The 21,527-nt window shown below is 34.8% G+C and overlaps 1 protein-coding gene across 3 annotated transcripts in view; it reads right to left on the bottom strand.

The window, feature by feature from the left end:
* The window catches only part of FAM3C (FAM3 metabolism regulating signaling molecule C), a 48,245-nt gene that overhangs the window by 16,404 nt on the left and 10,314 nt on the right, over positions 1-21,527 (bottom strand). For all 3 annotated transcript variants that reach the window (XM_079152541.1, XM_079152542.1, XM_079152540.1), the window contains 5 exons: positions 19,034-19,088; positions 14,576-14,680; positions 7,602-7,631; positions 6,814-6,937; positions 350-408 (listed from right to left, as the gene is read on the bottom strand). In XM_079152541.1, coding sequence (XP_079008667.1) covers positions 350-408; positions 6,814-6,937; positions 7,602-7,631; positions 14,576-14,680; positions 19,034-19,046 — 331 coding nt within the window. In that variant the 5' untranslated portion in view covers positions 19,047-19,088. The remainder of the gene's footprint in view (positions 1-349; positions 409-6,813; positions 6,938-7,601; positions 7,632-14,575; positions 14,681-19,033; positions 19,089-21,527) is intronic.

Raw genomic sequence — 21,527 nt, 5'->3', positions numbered from 1 at the left:
TTGTCATTTTACATATTCTCATTCCTATCTCCCTGTCTTCATAATTATGCCAAAATCCCAAAATATGCATCAAAATTTCATCAATTTAACATTAGATTCACTGTTTCCTGATAATCTCAAAGAAAGTTCTCCACAGAATGATCTCTAATGGGATACTTTCAAGAAAGCATGCTACAAATAAACACCAAGTCTCCATCTATGGTGGTTTGGGTGAGGGTGGAGTTTGAGGGAAGGGTTTTTGTGTCAAATGTGGCACTTATAACCTGATCCCTTGATACTAGGTGCATTTTACTTTTAGGCACAAGAATATCCATCGACTATACCCCTAAGCTACAGTAATTATTCTTACCATTTGCCAAGGCAACGTTGATCCCTCTTCCAACATTATTCTTCACACCACTCATCAAGCTGAAAGGAAAAAAGTCAAGCCAACTTGTTAGAATTAAATACCACACACAAACACATCACAAAAATAAAGTCATGCAGAAAAGGAATATTAAATATATGTCAATAGTTTGGCTCTGCAGAAGAAATTACAAAGCCTCTACTAAGTCAAAGAAGACAGTCTAACACTAAATAATTTTAAAGCAATGCTCTTAAAAATTATTTCCCAAATAACTATACATATTTAAAAGTACTGGGACTGAAATACTTAGTCTATCTCTTGATGCTCTATGCCGTACTCTGTAATACCACTTAAAAACACCCGCACAGCATACAGACATATTCACACATTCTCCATCTCCTCAGAGGATTGAGGGGAAAAAAGGAAACTGGACAATCTCTTTTCTACTTTCTGCAGTATCAGTGTGACATGAAGTGATATGGTACCTAAATCTTTTACCACCGGAAAGCAAGAGGAGTAGTGGAGCACTCTTCATGAATTCTTTACCTAAGTGTGAACGCTCTTCTGGTGATTAGCAATGTCAACTGTGCACTGCTTACACAATCACCACAGGTACCATGTGGTCTGCCTGAGAAAACCAGCATGCGCTGGGACCTCACAGGACACTACATAAAACAATGACATGGTGAAATGGATAGCACACTGACACATTTGCTTTTTACCAGTTTAGTCTGTTCAGTTAGTTATTAAACTGAAATTTTAGGTACTTTTCATTTTACGAATTCAAGGTAACAGTAATATTCCCAGTAGTGTGCTGCCAAATGTTTAAGAGCTGGTTTAAAGTTCGGAGAATGAGGCAGTGTTCATTTAGATACAAGAGCATGTACACATGCACGTATATCCATGTAGCGACACATCTGTATATACACACAGGCACACAACTTACAAAACTTTACTGATATAAAAAATATGCAACGTACAATTTCACAAATAAAGCCTATAATACTTCACTGTAAGTTCCACATAGTCAACTGATTCTCACAGGATGTGTTAACTGATTTTCATAGAACTCATACCTGTGGCTAACTATGGTTGCAACTGATGAATGAATGTAGTCCTAACACAAATGTTGGATGTTATTCACATTTATGTTAAGGAGTAAGACAGGGGCTGGGGTTGTGGCTCAGAGGTAGAGTGCTTGCCTAGCATGTGTGAGGCACTGGGTTTGATTCTCAGAGACACAAACAAACAAAATAAAGGTCCACTGACAACTAAAAAAATGTTAAAAAAAAAAAGAGTAAAATAGTAAAAATGAAGATTTATGTTGAAACTTCACTTGTCTAATGATGTAAGAAAGATCATATAATAAGTTTTCAAATACTGGTATATGATTTCCTCTCTTTTGTGTTATTCACAGTATAAGAACCATAGATAAAACACACTTGTAAGTTTAATCTAACTTAACATTTTCTCCCTCCTCCTCTTAAGTGCAGACCTTGAGTCTGAAAACTTTCTGTAAAGAGTGAGACAGAGCAATCACTATGAAAGCTATACAAAGAGATGCACTCAGAAACAATATGAATAAATCAAAAGATTTTTTAAAAAACATTCACCAAGTTCTTTGGAAGTCAATATAAAATACGAAACAAACAGAATAAAAATAACAAAATGGCAGACTTAAGCCCTCACAAATCAATAATCATAATAAACGTTAAGTATTTCAAATTTACCAAATAAAGACAGTAACTAACATAGTGAGTTTAAAACAGGACCTAACTACATGTTGTCTATAAGAAAGTCACTTAAGCATAAAGAAAGTGATAGTAAAGTATAATTTTAAAAAAAGATTAAAACTCAATAATAAACAACTAAATTTAAAAGTGGGCAAAGAGCTGGAGTAGAAATTTCATGACAGAAGGTATACAAATAGGCAATAAGCACATGAAAAGATGCTACATCATTCACCCCAAGGGAATCACAAATCAAAACAACAATGAAGGGCTAGAGATATAGCTCAGTTGGTAGAATGCTTGCCTTGCAAGCACAAGGCCCTGGGTTCTGATCCCCAGCACCGCAAAAAAAAAAAAAAAAAAAAAACAACGAGAGACTACTTCATACCTACTAGGCTGGCTATACTTAGAAAGTTAGTTAATAATAAGGACTGGCAAAGAAGTGGAAAATTGGAATTCTCATTCACTACCACTGGTAAGGTAAAATGTTGCAGCCACTTTGATAAACAATCTCAAAGTCTTAAATAGTTAAGTTACCATTTGAACCAAAATTCACTCCAGTATATACATAAAAAAATGAAAATACGTTCACACAAAAAGTAGTACACAAATTTATAGGAACAAATAATTCAAAGTGATAGACTCAGTTGATAGAACTGAGGGATGGGTAAACAATGAACTATTAACCAGTCATAAAACAAAGGACTGGTCAAGCAACAACATGGATCAACCTTGAGAACATGCTAAGTGAAGGAGTCAATCACAACAGACCACATACAATACCATTTATATAAAATAGCCAAAATAAGAAAATCTAAAGAGAAAGTAAATGAGTGTTAATTTGGGGATTGGGGGAAGGGGAGCAGGGCAAAATGCAGGAGGAAGGAAGGCTATAGCTAAAGGGTACAGTTTCTTTTTAAGTTATAAAAATGTTCCAAATTGACTGTGAGAGGTTGCATATAGCAATGAATTAAAATAAAAACCACTGATTGTACATTTAAAGTGACTGTAGTGTCAGGTATATGAATTATATCTCAGAATTGTTTAAACCAGTCTCAACACACACACAAAGGTTTATGCTCCATTACATGACTACTGGCTTGAGTATACCAAAGAGGAGGGAAGTACATAATGTATTTGCTCTACTCTTTTCAGAAATACACTAGGTAAATAAACTCATCATTAATAATAAGAAGTAGATATAACTAATTTGTTGAATTAGTGATTAAATGCTACAGTGACGTTTCGAAGCACAGGTCACATCAGAGTAGGCTGCCATGGTTAAACCCATTATAAAGCAAAGAAACGAAGGTAATGGTGAAGCGCAATGGCATAGGATTCCCACAAGAGGGCAGCAGCTTATCAATTTTTAAAAAATAAATTCAAACGGAAAACCTGGAACAACAAAACCACTTAAGATTAAAAATGTATAAAGGTTAGTCACTGCTACTAACAGAAGTTGAAACATTTTCTTTTATCCCTCATGAATGTCTGTACCACTCACACCCCCAGGGAAAAATATAAAGGAAATGATTAGATCAATATCATATACCTGATAGTTTCTAGCTACTACTAAAAATTAGAAGTGGGTTGGGCAAACTTAGCTCAAGGGCCAAATCCATTCAGCTGTTTTTTTTTATTTTGTTTTGATGTGACTTACTACTTGTGGGTACAGAGTGATTTTTACATTTTTTAATGGTGACATTTAAAATTATTATATAAGTACCTACATAATATTGATTTTACTTCTTGGCCCTTACAGCCAAAAACACTATTCAATTTTTGTTGTTAAAACACACACAAAATCTCCTATATACTCTGTAACAAACATTGATTATAAGAGGTGAAGTATTTTTACTAAAATCAACTTCACACAAACCTGAAATCAAACGAGTAAGCCTTGGATGAAAACTTTAGCTCAAACAAGAGTTCAAGGGGTTCTCAAGCATAAATGGGAACAAAACCTGCAAATCCTGTTTTGTGTGACACCTGAGGTTTACACTCAGTTTTCTAACTAATGAGGCATTTAAAATGCATCTTAATCTCTGGAACATATCTTGCCTTTACTTGTCCTTAACATCACGACTACCATCCTACTCATAATTGCCACATTTTATCTTTATCAGAGTTTTTCAAGCTCAGCCTGTAATGATACTGGAGGCCTGATCATTCTTGTGGAGGGGCTAATCTGGGCACTGAAAAATGTGTAATAGCATCTCTCTCTGCAGGTAACATTCCTACTGCTGTGATAACCTCAAATGACAATGTTGCCTGGTGATCCAAGTCACCCCCGGTAAGCCACATTAATCTGGAAGAGTGTTTGCCAAAGTGAGTTTGTATGTATTCAAAGCAGGTACAAGAAAATACTAAAATTTCTATTGATGTATTTTTATTATCTACTTACACATTTCAGAATTTGTAGAAGCAGAAAGGCTTATAACCAATTGAGAGGCAGTATCAAAGAGTTGGCAGCAATTAGCAATGGCCTCTCCATTATTCTATCCCATTTCTTACATCATTTTAGATAGCAACCAGATCATTTTTTTCAATATAAATGAAATCATAACATGCCAATGCCAATGTCTGAAAAACATTCAACTTCTCAACACACTCATGGGAAAAAAAAAAAAAAAACAAACCTCAGTCCTTTACCTGCATTGTCTACAAGTTGCTGAGTGGCCTGGACCTATTCACATCTCTCCAGAGCTTTACCATCTCAGGGCCTTTGAGCAAAGTCACCCTGCTATCTAGGATGCACCTCCCCACTTTTCATCCAGCTGTCTTCCTTCTCAGCTCAAGTTCTCATACCATACATTGCTGCCCTAGAATCTATTCCCTGAGTATCACACTAAAGTCAGAAACCTCAGCTTGATCACTCCATTGGTACTTGCCACACCTTGCTGCCTGCATAGCTAGTGTCTCAATTTAGGATCACGGATTTGCATTTACTTTTTAAGTATCTGTTCCTCCTATGAGACTGTAAATTCCATGATAGGAAGACTAGGCTCAATAAATATTTTCTGAACAGGTGAATGAATGATGCTTAGAAAATTTAGTCACCTTATTTAAACTTAAAAAAAAACTTGAGTTTTCAATATAAAAATAGAATATACTGGACTACAACTTGGTCCTTGCAGTGTCACTACTGGGGATCCCTCACCAATTATTTAATTATTCAGCCCCTCTATGGGGATTTGCTTCATAACCTGAGGCCTAGCTATAAAATCCTATCCATTATTTAATCTTTCATGGGAATGGCAGAATGATTCTTGAAATGCAGCTGGATTGGTGGTCAGCCTCAATTTTATGGTTAAAGAAAGTGAAATAAAGTACATGACATGCCCACCATGCTTGAACCAAATTCTCTGGCTCCAAGCCCAGTACTATTTTGCAGACTCTACTGCCTACATACTTTTCTTTTCAACCTATGCAATCTGGGGATAGAAAACCTGCTAGTCAAAAAAGAGTTTGATCTCTTTTTCTTTGTATTGAACTTATTTGCTTGATAGAGACAGAGTAGGTGTCCAAAGATAATCTGGGGGGTAATCGTTCCAAAAGAATATTCTCCCTATTGTTTAGAATCAAGCTCAGGGTCTCTTTAGTCAAATAAGGTATAAGGGGATTAGGAATGTTTAAAAACACCTATGAGTTTCTAAATTCCAAAGTGCTTTATTACATATCAGTAAAACAGGAGTAGGATGGTGAGAACTCATAAGACAACGAACTAACAATGGATCATCATTAGCATGAGGGAAAAGAAAGAAGTGAGCAGAGACTTTAAAAATCATCTGGTTCAAGCCCTTAATTCTGCAAGAGAAGTGTCACATTAGGTTAAATAATCTTCTCAGCCAGCTCATTGCAAAAGGGGCTAGAATAAAAACTTAAGAGCTTCCATATTAAAGAAAAAGAATTGGGAGAAACTGCTTAGTTTAGGTAGTTTCTATCTCATATCACCTTACTCTTTAATCTACAAATTCATATGTCACATTTACTCTTTTATATGAAATTCAAAAGAGCCCATGTACACAGTTTTCCAGGCAATTAGATAAAAAGTAAACAACTAAAAGTGGGATTTGCAATCTCAGAGGCATAGACTTAAATTATATGTGACAGCTGACACTGAGGTAGAATACTGCAGCATCTACAAACCAACATAGAAAACCATTCAGCTTAGTGGCAATTTATGCAAGGATGGACCTGTGATTATCACTGGATCATTTCCCACTTCAACAAGTAGCACTCAATTAAGATGAAAGATGCTGGTTTATAAGATAAAGTATTCATTATCCAGAGCAGTGCTGTCGAATGGACTTTGCCATGATGGAAATCTATCTGGGCTCTTCAATTCAGCAGCCACAAGCCACACATAGCCACTGAGCACTTGAAATGTGACAACTGTTACTGAGGAAATGAACTTTAATTTAAATGAATTTTCTCCCCAGTATTTAAGATAGAAGAGTCACATGTGTTAGGTGGCTACCAAATAAGACAATGCAGATCTAGAGAATGCACTCAAAGAAAATCCTTCCTCTCTATAAGAAACTGAATAAATGCTGTGTTCTTAGTCATTCTCTAACATACAATTCAGTAAATGAATAGGGGAATCAATTATATAATAATTGAAATAACTTTCCTTTAGTAGAAGTATGCCCAGTTTATTTTCAGAAGATTTATTCAATTCAGGTCTATAATTTAATACATAGCACCCTTTATAGCTCCAAACCAACACATACTTACACATTGTCTTCCAGGCAGATTTTGGGTCCCACCACATTGGCTGCTCCACTTGCCATTTTAAAAGCAAAATGTTTCTCAGGGCAAGCTTTTGAGATACCACATTTATATCTGGGAGGCTTTGTAGCTTTGGGGAAGAAAATAGGATTTTTTTTTTTTTTAAGAAAGTAAGTTAGAGGACTTTTTTTTTTTTTTTTTTTTGTATTCCTGAACAGGCATTATGTAAAACATCAAGATACATACAACTGAAAAAATATAATAGACTCCCACCCCAGAGAGTTTCAAAGAACCTCAACCCAAACAACACAACCCAAAACCTCCTGGGAAACAAGTAACATGATCTTATAAGTGTAGATGTATTTTATCTAATTATTCTTGAGTTTATCTTTAAATTTCAGTATGTGGGAAGACATAAACTGTTACTTCCCATTTTCATAGATGCATAAAAACCTCCAGGGTCACTAAAGTTACCTTCAGTTGCCTGCAGGATCACTAAGAAGCCTAATATCTGACTTTTTGCCCATATACTAATTCAAACTAGGATTCCTTTATTCCTCCATTGCTTTTAGGACTTATAATGCTGGAAATGAGAAGCACTAATGGAGCAAAATATTTATAATGAATAAATACCAAGAGTATTGGGCTGTCTAATTAAATAGAATCATTACAACTTTAAAAAACAACTTCTACCAGTTTTTGTTCACATTTAAGTACTGATTCTGCTTGAATATAAGCTCTCATATGCCTTAAGACAGAATAAGCCATTTAAAATATCTAGATGAAATACTTACAACGTGCAGCTGTGTCCAATGCTGATCTTGCTAAGGAAAAAAAAAAAAAAAAAAGTCACCTTTGTTAGAAAGAATAAGCCTATCAGCAAATATACGCTCTTTAAACAGGTAGAGCTTCTAATAGGCCTACAGAAATGTTTGAATGACTGCTCAGTATACAACAAATAAAATGTGGATATCATCTCAGAAAAAGAGAATAGTAACTTTACACTTACAATTTATTATAACACTTATGTAGATGTATCATGGAGGCTAGTGTTTATTATTACTGATAGAACATTTTATTTTTAACCTTTACATTTGTTTTTAGTTTTAGTTATTACAACTTTAAAGTCTAAACAAAGTTACTCTATTTATTTTTAAGTATCTATAAATACTTGGCGAATATGTTGTTTAAAAGTTGTTACTGCTATATGGTATTCAGTACATATGCATATAAAATCCCAGAGAATGTACATAAGTCTGTGTTGGAGGTTAGGTTAGGAGATTGGGAGATGGAAAGGAAGCGTATGGGAATGGTGGGAACTTTAATTCCTCCAAGATACAAATGCACTGAATACAATAAAAAAATCAAGGTCATTACTGTGAGTTTCATAATTTACCAGTTCAAGGAAACCAGAAGGACAAATCTTAACTCCAATCCAGTAGATCTTAGCCTGGCTATCTATCATAATTACACATAGAGTTTTCTAAAAGCACCAACATCTGATCACAGCCCAGGAAATTATAACTTAGATCATCAAAGTACTGTGGACAGCCATTTCCTGATTTGGCTAATAAGTATGCAGTGTGATAAATGTTAGCCAGCTGTCTGACTATAAATAGTCACTTGGTTTTTACTTCTGTACTATTTTAGATAATTGTGAATTTCCTGTAAGTCCAATATTCAAACTGGGGAACAGAAAGTCAAAGCTGAAAGACAGTATCTAAAATGATAAGAAGGAAAATGGCCACAAAAGTTAAGTGAAGCCTCACTAATTCAATAGAACACTCAGTAGCATATTGTACACCATTAAAATCATAAAGATAACACAAAAATATGCAAATGACTTAATGAATAGAATAAAACAAAACAAACTTCACCCATAGCATGACTTTAAATACTAAAAATATTCATATGATAAAGAGAGATCCTTGAAGGAAACAAAAATATTGGTAAATTTTGGGTGCTGGGATTACTGGGTCTCGTTCTTTCAATTTTCTTAAATTACGTCATTTTTTTTCCTTTGATTTTATCTGGAAAAGTAAGAGATAGGCACCGATGTTTTTACTTCATAAGTGAAAAAACTTAAACCCAGGATGTGATAAGCAGCAAAAGGGTGAGATTATCAACTTCACTTTGTCCTGAACAAACACGGCTCAAGTGTTAGGATTCTTCAAAGAGGAAGCTCTTTGAAGTCAGGGATCCAGGGCTGGGTGGTAACTCTGGCACAGCACTTGCTTAGTGTGTGCAAGACCCTGGGTTCAATCCCTCAAACCACAAAATGAACAAACAAAAAACCAGGAATCTGACAAGAATTGGTCCTAATTAGAATAAGATATATTCCATGCTTGTAAAATTGTGTCGAAATGGATTCTACTGTCATATATACCTAAAAAGAAAAAACAACAACAAAATCAAAACAGGAATCTAGTTACCAACCTATGGTAATGAGGTACAGGGAAGGCAGTGTGGTCAGAACAGTGATAACCTGGCTCATTGATTTGAACATCAATGTTTTAGAGATAAAGAAACTGAGGAATTTACTGATTTTATTTGTTGTAGGTCAAAATAAGTAATTGAGGAGCTACTTTTTAAAACAATCTTTCATCTAGTACCCAAACTCATACTGTACCACCTCTGAAAACAGGAATGTCTGAGGTCTTGTGATCACATAAACTGAAATTGCCAGGTGCTGGAAGCCAGGAGAAGGAGCCTTTCGTAACCCTTTTGGCTACAGAGTGCAGACTGCACAGACCAGAGACAGGGAGTCAGCAAGGACAGTCAACTATGGGTTTGAAAAGCAGATTCAGATCAACTAAGGAAACACAGTGACAGGACTTGGGAATGGACCACATGCACGAGACAGGAAAAGGGAGGAGTCAAGGATGCAGCTCAAGAAGCTCACCTAGAAAGCACTCATTCATTCATTCGCATGAGTCAATGAACAAAAATACCTTCTCTACTCAAGTTGTTTATAATCTAGGACTGAGGATGCAGCTCAGTGAGAAGAGTGTTTGCCTAACACATGAAAGGACCTGGGTTCAAAAACCAGTACTGCAAAATAAAAAAGAAGATGCTTATTATCTAATGAGGAGATGGGCATGGGGATGAATGATGAATTTGCTGTTGGACCTGTTAATTTTAAGATATGTTAAGATACCTGGAGACGATCCAAGTGCAACAGTATTAAAGCCAGCTGTAAACAGGCCTGGGATTAAGATATAAAACGGAAAATTGGCAAACAAATGAGGTCATCCAGGGAGAGGATTTGAAGAGACACAAGGGCTGAGGAGAGTCTCTTAGGACATCAAGAAGCAAATACTGATCAGAGCAGAGGAACCTTAGAAATGTGAAGTGGCTGAGAAAAGAGAAGCAGAAGAAAAACCAGGGATGGCTCCTCAAAGTGGTCAAACTATTTGTATATACAATATAAGATGTAAAGCCTGTAACTGCTATTCAATTAAAAAGATACTTTACTGGAATACAATTTAGGAAAAATAACTTTGTTAGTCATCAGGTTTTTATTAAACAATCTGACCTCCATTTCATGTGTATATGGGGACAGACGGGATGCTTAAAGATGACAAAACACTTGTGAAAGAATTTTCCTTGCAGATGAAAGCTTACTTTTATCCAGGACTCATCAAAACTAAAAGCACTCTACCGGGGCTGTAATTCTAAGCATGTTAGCTCCCAGAGCCAAACAAGTTAGTTATTTTTTGTAAATAAAAGAGTATTGTCCAAGGTAAGTTATAGGCACAATATACAAACACATAAATCCCTACACTTAGCAACTTTCATTCTTCAAACTACCTGACAGTGACCCGTAATTTCTTTCAGTACATACAACATTTCACCTCAAGGAATAATAGCAAACATGTCTGATTTAGTTATATCAATGAATGTCTTTCATTAAGTTACTACAGAATCAGAGAATGATATTGTTTTAGTTTTAAATAATGTTTCAAGTAATTTACATATCTACTACTTATAAGTGGTTTAAATCTAAAAGGTCAAACGAACTCTATAGAACACTATTTACTGCAACAATATATGCAAAAATATGACTTAGTCTATGGACAGTATACTCACTAGCTAAATGTCCATACTGAAAGCTCACACATATTAAATCAAGATCATGAATTAGACGGGTAACTGTATCTGTGTTCATATCCTGGTCATGATCATGTTTTATAGTAGTGTTACTAATGGAAGAAACTAATTATAGAGTATGCAGGATCTCTGAGTAATATTTCTTACAAATGCATGCAAATCTACAATCCCCTCAAAATTAAAAAAAAAAAAAAAACTTAAAAGATTGTGAGTTTTTTCTTTGTTTTGTTTTGCTGGGGTTTGAACTAGGGTTTCATGTGTGCTAAGCAGGCATTCTACCACTAAGCTACATATCCAGCCCAAAAAATTGAAAAAAAAAAAATCACAATTAGTCTACCTTATTATTTTAAACATTAAACTAGTATCAAATTTTTAATTCTTTCTCTCTAGAAATAAGTATTTTAAAAATAATATTATATAATAAAGCTAAATTGAAAGAATGTATAGAAGTTATCAAGTATGTTATAGAAGTTAAAAAAAATAGAAAACTCACCAAAGAAGTTACTTAAGATACAGATTACAGAAAAAAACCCAAATTGGGCTAAACTCATTAACCTTTGGTAAATTAAGTTACATGCTAAACAAATGACAAAGATAACATATACATCTTTGCTACAATAGCCTGAAATGAGAATTAAAATCCCCAAAATTAATTTTTCATCAATTCAACTGATTGGAATCCAATAAGGCTTTACAGATGCAATGTACTACTTCAGTTATGACATCAAAATAAACACCTGCCTAAGAGTACCTAAATCACATAGCTAAAATCTTGCAGGTTCTTAACATCAGGAAAAAAATCAAAATGAAAAGGAGAGACAACTAAGTTAAAGTACTCAGTGCTTTTCATAACTGACTGATTACCAGTGATTTCCCAACTAATGCAGCTTTACATGAATCCCACATGGGAAATATTTTCCTTCCCACAGAAAACTCAGAATGTTCAGTTATGTATATTTATTTTCACTCAATCAGCATTTATTATCTGCAGGGTTCAGTGCTAGATGCTGGGTAAGGCAACAAGATATTATTGCCCTCATGATCTAATATCCATTGAGGGAAGACGGGCATATGAAAAAACAAACAAAAAAAAAAGTTAAAAGAAAAAGGAAATTCTATAATGTAAGATAGAAAAAAAATGATTAACAAAATTATGTAAGTACTACACCATTAGAACAATTCAGAAAAAGAGCAATACATTCTAATAAGGAAAGAAGGGGCACTGATTCAGTTGTGAAAGTGAGAAGGATTAACAGGAGATAGGGAAGGAAAAAGGCATGCAGGGTACAGAATCAACACAAGCAAAATCTGCTCTACAGAAGGACAGGACACATTCCGTGTCCTAGCAAGTGGGACACATGGAGTGGACAGGGGTGGAGAACAGGTCAGAAGGGCAGACTGGGATTTTGATTGTCATCCTGAGCAGAAATTTTGCATTTTTCCTCCAAGAACGGTACTAAAGGTTCAGGAGTTTTGAGAAAATGACTCTGGCTACAGTATTGAGGCAGGTAGGCAGTAAAGACAAGAAAGAGAAGTGGAGACATTACCATGTTTATAAAAACAATCCACACTAGACAGGAAGATCCCAACTAGGGAAAAGGTGTGGGGATGAGGGTGGAGACAGACACAAGTAGATTATGGAAGGGGAGATACCAGCTATAATGACTGTGCCCCACTGTGGCTACCCAGCCTCCTCTTCACTCCTCTGCAAACAGTGGTCCTTTCCCCAAATAGCCCATTTTACCATGGTCCTCTTCCTCCCTTCTCTCAGGGACCCTCCCCTTCTTATCTTTTTCAATCTCTTTTCACTGATTTCTCATTTGCCTAATTTTTTCTCAAAACCTACCGATAAGTGAAATTCATTTACTTTACAAAAAGAAAAGCATGTGCAACTCCCTTCCACATAAAGCTACCATCCCATCATCATCATCCTATACCATCAACATTTTTTAGCAGAGACGGCTACACACTCCCTCCAGAGCGACAATGAACAAGTTCTCAGTGCCTTCAATGTGGTTTCTGCTTATCCTTTGAAAGCACTGTGCTCTCAAAAGTCACCACAAGTAAAATCAAGTCTCAAATACTTTGTAATAACCACTTTAAGCAGGATCCTGGGTACTTTATTTTCAGATGAATGCCAAGTGCTGAAAAAACAGGTTCAGGAGGAAAATGATCAGTATATCAGAGAAATGACTGAAAGGGAAGATTCCATTACTTGAAAAGATGAAAATGTGTAAGAAGAAGGTTTGAAAAACCAGGAGTGCAATTTAACTGTCTGAGAGATCAAAGATAGAAGAGAACTCCAGCAGGCAGAAGTAAGGACAGGGTATTAAAATTAACAGGGAGGACAAAAGGCAGAATTCACAGAATACAAAGAAGCACTCGTAAGTAGTCATGGTAAGAAAACATTTTTTACAGACATTGAGGACTACATGTCAAAATTGTCTACAGCTTGGATACCCAGTATGTGGTCCATGCACAAGACTCTGAGCATCATCTGACAGCTTGTTAGAACTGCAGAATCTCAGGCCACATCCCAGATACTGATGATAATCTGGATTTACCAAGATTCTCTGGAAATTCTTTAGACATGAAAGCTTGAGAAGTACTGGTATAAGGGAATGTTAGACTAGATGCAAGAGGGAGTGAACTAAGTCTTGGGATTCCTTTCTAACAATTTATGGAAAGCCAAACTCACTAACCCAAAGATCTCACAGTGGTTCTCTTTCAGTTCTGCTTACTAGAGCAAAATACTATTTCCAGGTTTCACTGTCTCACTTTCCATGCTTAATTTTTAAATATCTTAAACAATACCACAGACAAAGCTTAGTAAATACAAGCACAAGGATCTATGAAGGGTGTCAACAGCTTCTCAAACTTCAAATGATAAAGACTTGTGGTCTCCAGAAAAGGTTCAAATTAATTTTATATAAGGGTCTTAGTTAAATACAAACAATTATTTCCCACTTAAATATGTAAACATTACACTTCATTCTGTATTCTCATAATGAAATACTTACAGAACAGAAACACACTTTGTACTTTATTCACTAAGATATGAAATATATAATAAATATTATGAAATATAACTGGTTCCTGGGCAAACATTTCAAATGTTAACTTACTAAGGATTTTGTTAAAAACTGAAGGTACCTTATACTGATTACATTTACAATATAGAAACATCTTATAAATCAGTAAAAGAAAATGCCACCCAAGGGAAATAAGGGTAGGAAAGCAGGACGAATTTTTATGACCAACATCTAAAATGCATGAATGTGGCTCAAAACATTCAGTAACTGATGATAAGATTTCAGTCCAAGTGTTCTAGGAATCAACTCAAACAGAGAAACAATGTAAGCTTAGGGGTATTATTTATCATCTTCTAAAAGGTACAACAGAAGTCAAGATTAATGCCTGAAAGCATGTATAAAGTACTCATTAAGTACGATCAAAATGTTGACTAGCAGATTCATGCTTTATACTGAATTAATTCTAAGACCTATTATGTATTTTAGAATATGCTACTGAATCCTTTACTGATAAAATGATTCCTTTCCTAGATACACTCAATAGCAGTAACTCAATTGAAAACTGATAAAACTTCAAACACCCACAACAAAAATTAGGCTTAAGAGAGGAGAGAAATAAAACTTACCAAAGAGATTTCCTAAACTTGTATCCATTTTTATTTCAAATACTTGAGAAATAACATAAAATGTCAGTAAAAACACTGCCACGGCTACTACCAACTTTGCAGCACCTAGGCAAAAGGCAGAAATAATCAGCATGAGTTGATGAACCCATAGAACTTCTGTTATACATTTCTATGAAAAATGTTGTTTCTAAAAAATAAGATTTAAAATGAATAAGCTTCTACTTTTTATCTACTGAATGTTAATTTTCCTTAAATTACAATAAAAGTTGCATTAACAATCCCATCAAGATAAAGAATTTTCCTCGCATGCACAACGCCCTGGGTTCAATCCCCAGCACCACCAAAAAAAAAAAAAAAAGATAAAGAATTTTCCTAATCAAAGAATTCTTGAGTTAGTTATCAATTCCAACAAAAAAAAAAAAAAAAAAAAAAAAAATACTTGAACTATCTACCTAGTTTTACTTACAAAGAAAATGAAATATCTGTCATTATTTTCAGGTGGACTATACAACTGTCACAGCTAATGGAACCCAACCCTCACCACCAAGTTTGTTGGCTGATGCACTCCTAATTCTTTTTAAATACAAAGGACAGTGCTATTCAGGGATGTTACCAAAACACTAAACCGTCTGGAGATTTCAGGGCCAGAAGGATATCCACTAAGCAAGCAGTTCTCAAGTGAAATATAACAGGCTTATTGTCCTGTCATCAACCATACATCTCCTGAAGCTACACGGACCCTTGTGACATAGCGAACATTGAAGTCTTCCTTCCCGTTATCAATACCTGGTTGTAAGAAGGCTCTGGGCACCCCTGAAGGAATAACTTGACATCTATCACCAATGTTTCCTAACATGGCTATGAGGTGAGCTCCATGAGGGCAGACCCCTTGACTTTCATACCTTTGTATTTTTAATCATATCAGAGTATCTTACAGTCATTCTTGACATTACTACTTAATAAGACCTATCTTTTGTCCTTTTTCCCCCTCAGCTAACCAAATCTAGGGAAGAAAAGGACAAAGTGCAAGGCAAAAAAGGAAATGGAAAAAAGGACTAAGAAAAGGCTAAGAAATATCTTCCTTTTAACCTAAGTATGTCAGAGACATGATTAGGTTTTTTAGGAACAATAACAATGTGTATCTATACACTCTGTTCCCCTCTCCTGCAAATGGTTTAATGTGCAGTAATATAAAAGTAGATAACGATCAGCAGTCATCTCACTGTTCTTAAAGGAAAAAAGGCCTAGAAGTGAGGTAAATGCCCAAGATGACAGATAAATTAGTGCCAGCATAGAACCAGAATCCAGCCTGGTGGTTTGTACAGTACTTCCATTCTAAACCAAACTACCACATTCTTCTTAAAAAACAAAAAACAAAAAACAAAAAACAAACAAAACAAAAAAAACAAACAAAAAAAACACACACAAAGCTGAAATTATTGGGTAAGGAAGAATTTTTTTAAAAAAATTTATTTCTAACTTTATCAACCTAAAAGAATAAACCACAGTCTTAGGGTAAGGGAAAGGAATGAACTGAAGACTGATGATGCTTGAAAATGCCAACTTACTGCTCTGAAACACTATGAATGGCTATGCACATGGAGGGACAGGGAGTAAACGGAAAATGTTTGTACCTTCCTCTCAATGTTTCTGTGAACCTAAAACTGCTCTAAAAAATAAAGTTAAAAAAAAAAAAAAAGAAGAAACATTCTATTAACATAGCAATGAGGTGGCAATGGAAGACCTAACTACTCCTCTAATAATCCTTGCCTCCCTCCTCCATTTCCTACTTTCTCCCCTCCCAAAACTGCTTCCTGTTCTTAAGAGCAATGACAAGCTGCCTACATTTTCAGTGCATGAAAGCAAAATTCCACTGGATTTGAACTCTTCCCCAGATCAAGATGAGTGCCTCATACATATTAATACTCTCAACAACTGTTTGCAAAATAGATTAATGATAACAGGTGGCATATTGTTTCTTGATCATTTAAGACTAAGACCAATGGCTTGAAGATTACATAATCATATGATAGTCTTACCACTTTATTTTCTAGCAATCATGAGCACATACAAGCAGAGAAAACTCTTTCCTGCCTGTCCCCATAAAGCAGATATGTGATAGTTTCATTAAGTCTGAAATATTAAAATGATTAAAATATCAAATCTATAATATGAAAGTTTATAAAAAGCTAAAACTAAGCCTGGACTAAAAATAAAAAGCTAAACCTAAGCCTGACTATAAATAATCACAGGTATATATTATACATATATACCATTTACTGAACGTCTACTATAGAGCTGAAAGCTTTATAAGCATGATTTCATTTGCACAGCTTTCCAAGATAATACTTCCATTTTACAAACAAGGAAAATAAGGCTAACATTTTAGACCACTTGTCTAAGTCATATAACTAGTCAGTGGTAGCCCTGAGTCTCAAGCCAAGATCTATTCATTATGCTGAGACCATCAGGGGAACTAACAAGAAACAAAAGCTACAAGGGAGAGAAAAGTTAAAAAAAAGAAACCAGCAGAATTCCCTTAAGGATAGAGTTTTGGAACTTCTGTTACAGAGGTCTCCTCTATAGCTGGTCTGTGTCCAGAACCAGCATCTAGTTCTGGACACAGAGGGACCCAACCATATCATACCATGATTCCCATTCTTACTTTCCAGGCAGAAAATCCTCTTGATTCCAGTCATGGACTACACTAGTTGTTTATTTCTATTTTTCACAAACCCAAAACCACAAATTTAGATGTAAGAATAATGGCTATATGGGTGTTTCAAAGCAATCAGATATTTCTTAAAATGAGAAGAGATTAATCAGTTAGAAGTAATAAATTAATAGCTAATTCTTCTTATTCATTCATTAAAGGCAGTTCCCTCAAGACCTATATGCCAGGAAAGGTGCCAAAAGAAAAATAAGCACTCAGTGAGTAATTACTCATCAATTAGCTTGGGCATTAATTGTCAGAATCAGAGAAATGGACTAGATGGCAAAATTAATTTCCACTGAATGAATTTAGAATTATGTGCAAGAGAGAAACTTGCTTTATTTCAAATCCCCACGCTTAAGCAATGAACTTTAAAATCATCTAGAGAGGTAATCATAGATAGTCCCACTATACTACAGATCAAAAAAAAAAAAAAATAAAAAGGACCAGGCATGACAGCACATTCCTATAATCCCAATGGCTCCAGAGGTTGAGACAGGAGGATCTCAAGATCAAAGTCAGCCTCATCAACTCAGTGACACTGTAAGCAACCTAGTGAGACCCTGTGTCAAAAATAATAAATAAAAAGAGCTGGGATATTACTCAATGTTAAGTGCCATTGGGTTCAATACTTGGTATCAAAAAAAGGCAGTGCAACATATTTTTTTTGCAACCAGCTCTTGGTTTCCAGGAATATTATTCTTCAATGACTACAGAACTATTTAAAAAAGGATACTTTGTAATTTCATGGCAGAGTTGTAGGTTTTCAAATTTCCACAAAAGCATTTGTGACAACCTCCGGTTATCCTTTGTTTAATAATCATAATGCTTACAACTGTGCATGATTCTATACCTTTCTGACCAAAGTATGAAGACTAGTTTGTTCATCTACCTTGACTTTATGCATTTTTTTTTTTTAAGAGATGTTTCTGTAGGAAAACTATATGGTTTGTTGGTGAGAAAATGATAAGGAGAAAAACCAATTACCTTGATTATGAGAGGTTACAAGTTATTTCCTATGTTGGCTACATATTTATAGAAATTCCTTTGTAGAATATACATGGGGTTTGACTGAAGGAAGGGTAGGGAAATCACTTACTTTCACTTAATAGGTAGCAGGAGTTCATCCAGGTGTTATGGATATGCTTTTTATGTTTAAAGATAGCTATCTTAATACTGTAAAATCCAGTGGTGTTTCTCAATTTCTTTAATATGCTACTTCAGGAACACGTTAATGTTCTTATATCATGTAACCTCACTTATACTGACTGAACTTGAATTAACAAATACTGAGTTAAAAAGGCATATTTCATTGAATCCTTCACCTACATTAGTTTTAATTTTAATTAGGAGAGATTTAAACCTTGAGAAACTTTCGAACTCATTTCTCTCTTGGCTAGAACTTTAGCAAAACAAAATTCAGTCTCCTAACATGGTAAAAATCACTTTTTATATTGACATTTTGTATATAACATATTAGGCAAACAAGCTTAATGTGTAAGAAATGTTAAAACTATAACAAAATATTTAGCATCATTTCAAAAGTTCTATGTATAAAACATGCTTAATACTCATTAAATGTACAATTTGTAATTTCTTACTACCTTAAAAAAAGGCTAAATGATGATTTAATTAACTTTAGCTTTATACTAAATATAAAGAAATATTACTGTCACCTTTAGTTATTACTAAACAAAAAGGTTACACAAAAAGCAAAATTATTTACACTGAATTAAATATCTTACCTGCTACCCTCATGTTTAGTTTTTCAGTCTTTGAAACTTTTCATTAAATATGCTCCTAAAATCAAAAGAAAAATGCCATTAATTCTAGAACATATATTCTTTCTTAGATTGAATTTGAAATATATACACTGAACTAATTAAGTAAATGTCACGACACTTCTAAGTATTTGACCCATATTGACATTTAATGAAAAGACTCTTATCACAGGTCTGTCTCCTTCCACTGGACCATAAAGCCTCAAGAGGGTGGTCTTCTTCTGCTCTGTCCTCAAGCTCCCTCACTGAATGGACAAATGAGAAAACCTGCCATTAGGCTGTGACTAGAAGACAATGCTTTATTATTCTCAGTGATTATGTATCTATAAGGAATTTCTGATATTTAGTTCAGAATCTTGGGTTTGCAGACAAGGTCCAAAAGAGGATAAACTGCTTACTTAGTCATGAACAAAAAATTTGCAGAAATGAGGCAAGAGTTTAGAGGTTGGCCAGCTTACTCCAGGGCATCATGCTACTTCCTACTACTACTTCTTTTTTGTAATACTGGGATTGAACAGAGTCCACCACATACTAGAAAAGAGCTCTACCACTGAGCTACATCCCCAGCCCTTTTAAAAACAGGGCCTCAATAAACTGCCTCAACTAGTCTCTAACTTACAATACTCCTGCCCCAGCCTCCCAAGAACTCAAGAATACAGGTGTGTGCCACTGTGCCCAGCTGCCACTTCATTTTTTATTTCACATAATTCCGTTATCACTATGATAAGCATTCATGGCAAAAATCTTAGTTTAATACCAGGTTCTCTTCATGGTTTTCAATATACATAAGCAAAATAACACATTTGGACTACATTAGTATAATTTTAAACATTCCAGCAATTATTGACAGAATAATACACATCAAGTAAAACAAAAAACAAAACAAAACAAAAAAACCCTGTTTCTTTGATATTATTTTACCATACACAAAAAGCAGATGCTGTAAAAAAAAAAAAAAAAAAAATCAGTATGTACCTCCTAGGAAGTACTTGATAGGTACACTTAAAAATTAAAAAATGGAAAAGCAAATAAGTTAATAGGAAAGCCACATCCAAGTTTAGCTGGAAAGCCTCCAGTCAACAATCCATTGTAAAGGAAAGGAATTCAAAGGAAAGTTGTGATTAATCAGAAATAAATTTTACTTTAAATTATGTTTTGATACTTATGTGTCCCTGTTGATGTTTCACCTATAATGATCTACCCTTAAAGACACTGAAAGGAAGCAAGACATCCAGTATTCTTTAAAAAGCAGGGGGCTGGGGAAGGGTGGACAGCACCCAAAGGTGCCCGCTCCAGTCCTGGCTCCTTTTCTTCTGTACAATCTACCCTGAAGAAAAAAATCAACACTTAAACGGAGTTGTTCATTATTGATTTATTTTCCTTTGTTAGTTATCAGAACACCTACAACATAATAGGAAAAGTCAATGTTACATATCTATTTAAACTACTTAGCCACAGGCTAGGAAAACACTAAAAGAAAATAGAAGCTGGAGTATCCACAAACCATCACATAAAAGAAAAAAGAAAAGAAAAAAAAAAAAACCCTTAGCTTTTCAAATGAAAATCCCAACAGGTTATAAATCCTCTTTTGGCTTCCAGCAAAATTGAATTCTGCTTTCACAACACACAAGGCTTTCCTCCCAGCCAATATTCCAAATAACTTCACTCTTATCTGAGTGTGGTCTGAGAAAACTTCTTTGAAAATTCGATAAGCAGTTGGGCAGCAGACACCTGCTGTTCTATTTCAGTTTCCATTACCTGCTGAGGCTGCACCTGTATAATTACAGTCACTGCCTCCTATACCTGCCACCTGTTTGTACCTCCCAATATGCCTGCTTCTAAACTTATTACTACTAAGACCACATTGCAAGTAACTACAGTTGTCTAGCTGAATACAATTGTTTTACACTAAAATTTCTTAGGGAATTAAGTTAGTAAAATCTCTAAATTAAAATCTCATCAAATTAAGGCTTTAGCTATAACACATCTTTGTTTAATTAATGCTGATACATCTTTAATTAATGACTTAATGACACAAAGTGTAAATCAGCAAAAAGGAGTAATGAAAATATCTGAGAGCAAATCACCGAGCATGTTTATGATGCTAATTCCAAGTGATTCCTGATTTATATTCTTATGACAGCATTGAAAACAAAACAAAACAAAACATTTATATGTAAAAATCTCAGAGAGGAAAAAGAAAAACTTAATGGAAATCTAAGGCTAAACCACACCAACAATCAAGTGAGGATGGAAGAGGTCCAGTGAAAACAAACACAACAGTACTGGGATAAAAAAGACCTTTACCAGAAACTCGGCACCTATATAGATAGGACAAGTAAAAGGTTTACCATTTTTCTTACATATTCATTAAAAGATGGAGCTAAATTAGTGCCAGCTACCAAAACTAGAGTAATTTAGTGGTAGGAGTGTATTCTTATGACAGACTAAAAATAAA

This window comes from Sciurus vulgaris (assembly GCF_902686455.1).
Source record: "Sciurus vulgaris genome assembly, chromosome: 8".
Taxonomy (NCBI): domain Eukaryota; kingdom Metazoa; phylum Chordata; class Mammalia; order Rodentia; family Sciuridae; genus Sciurus; species Sciurus vulgaris.
This window is presented reverse-complemented; position numbering and strand designations above follow the sequence as displayed.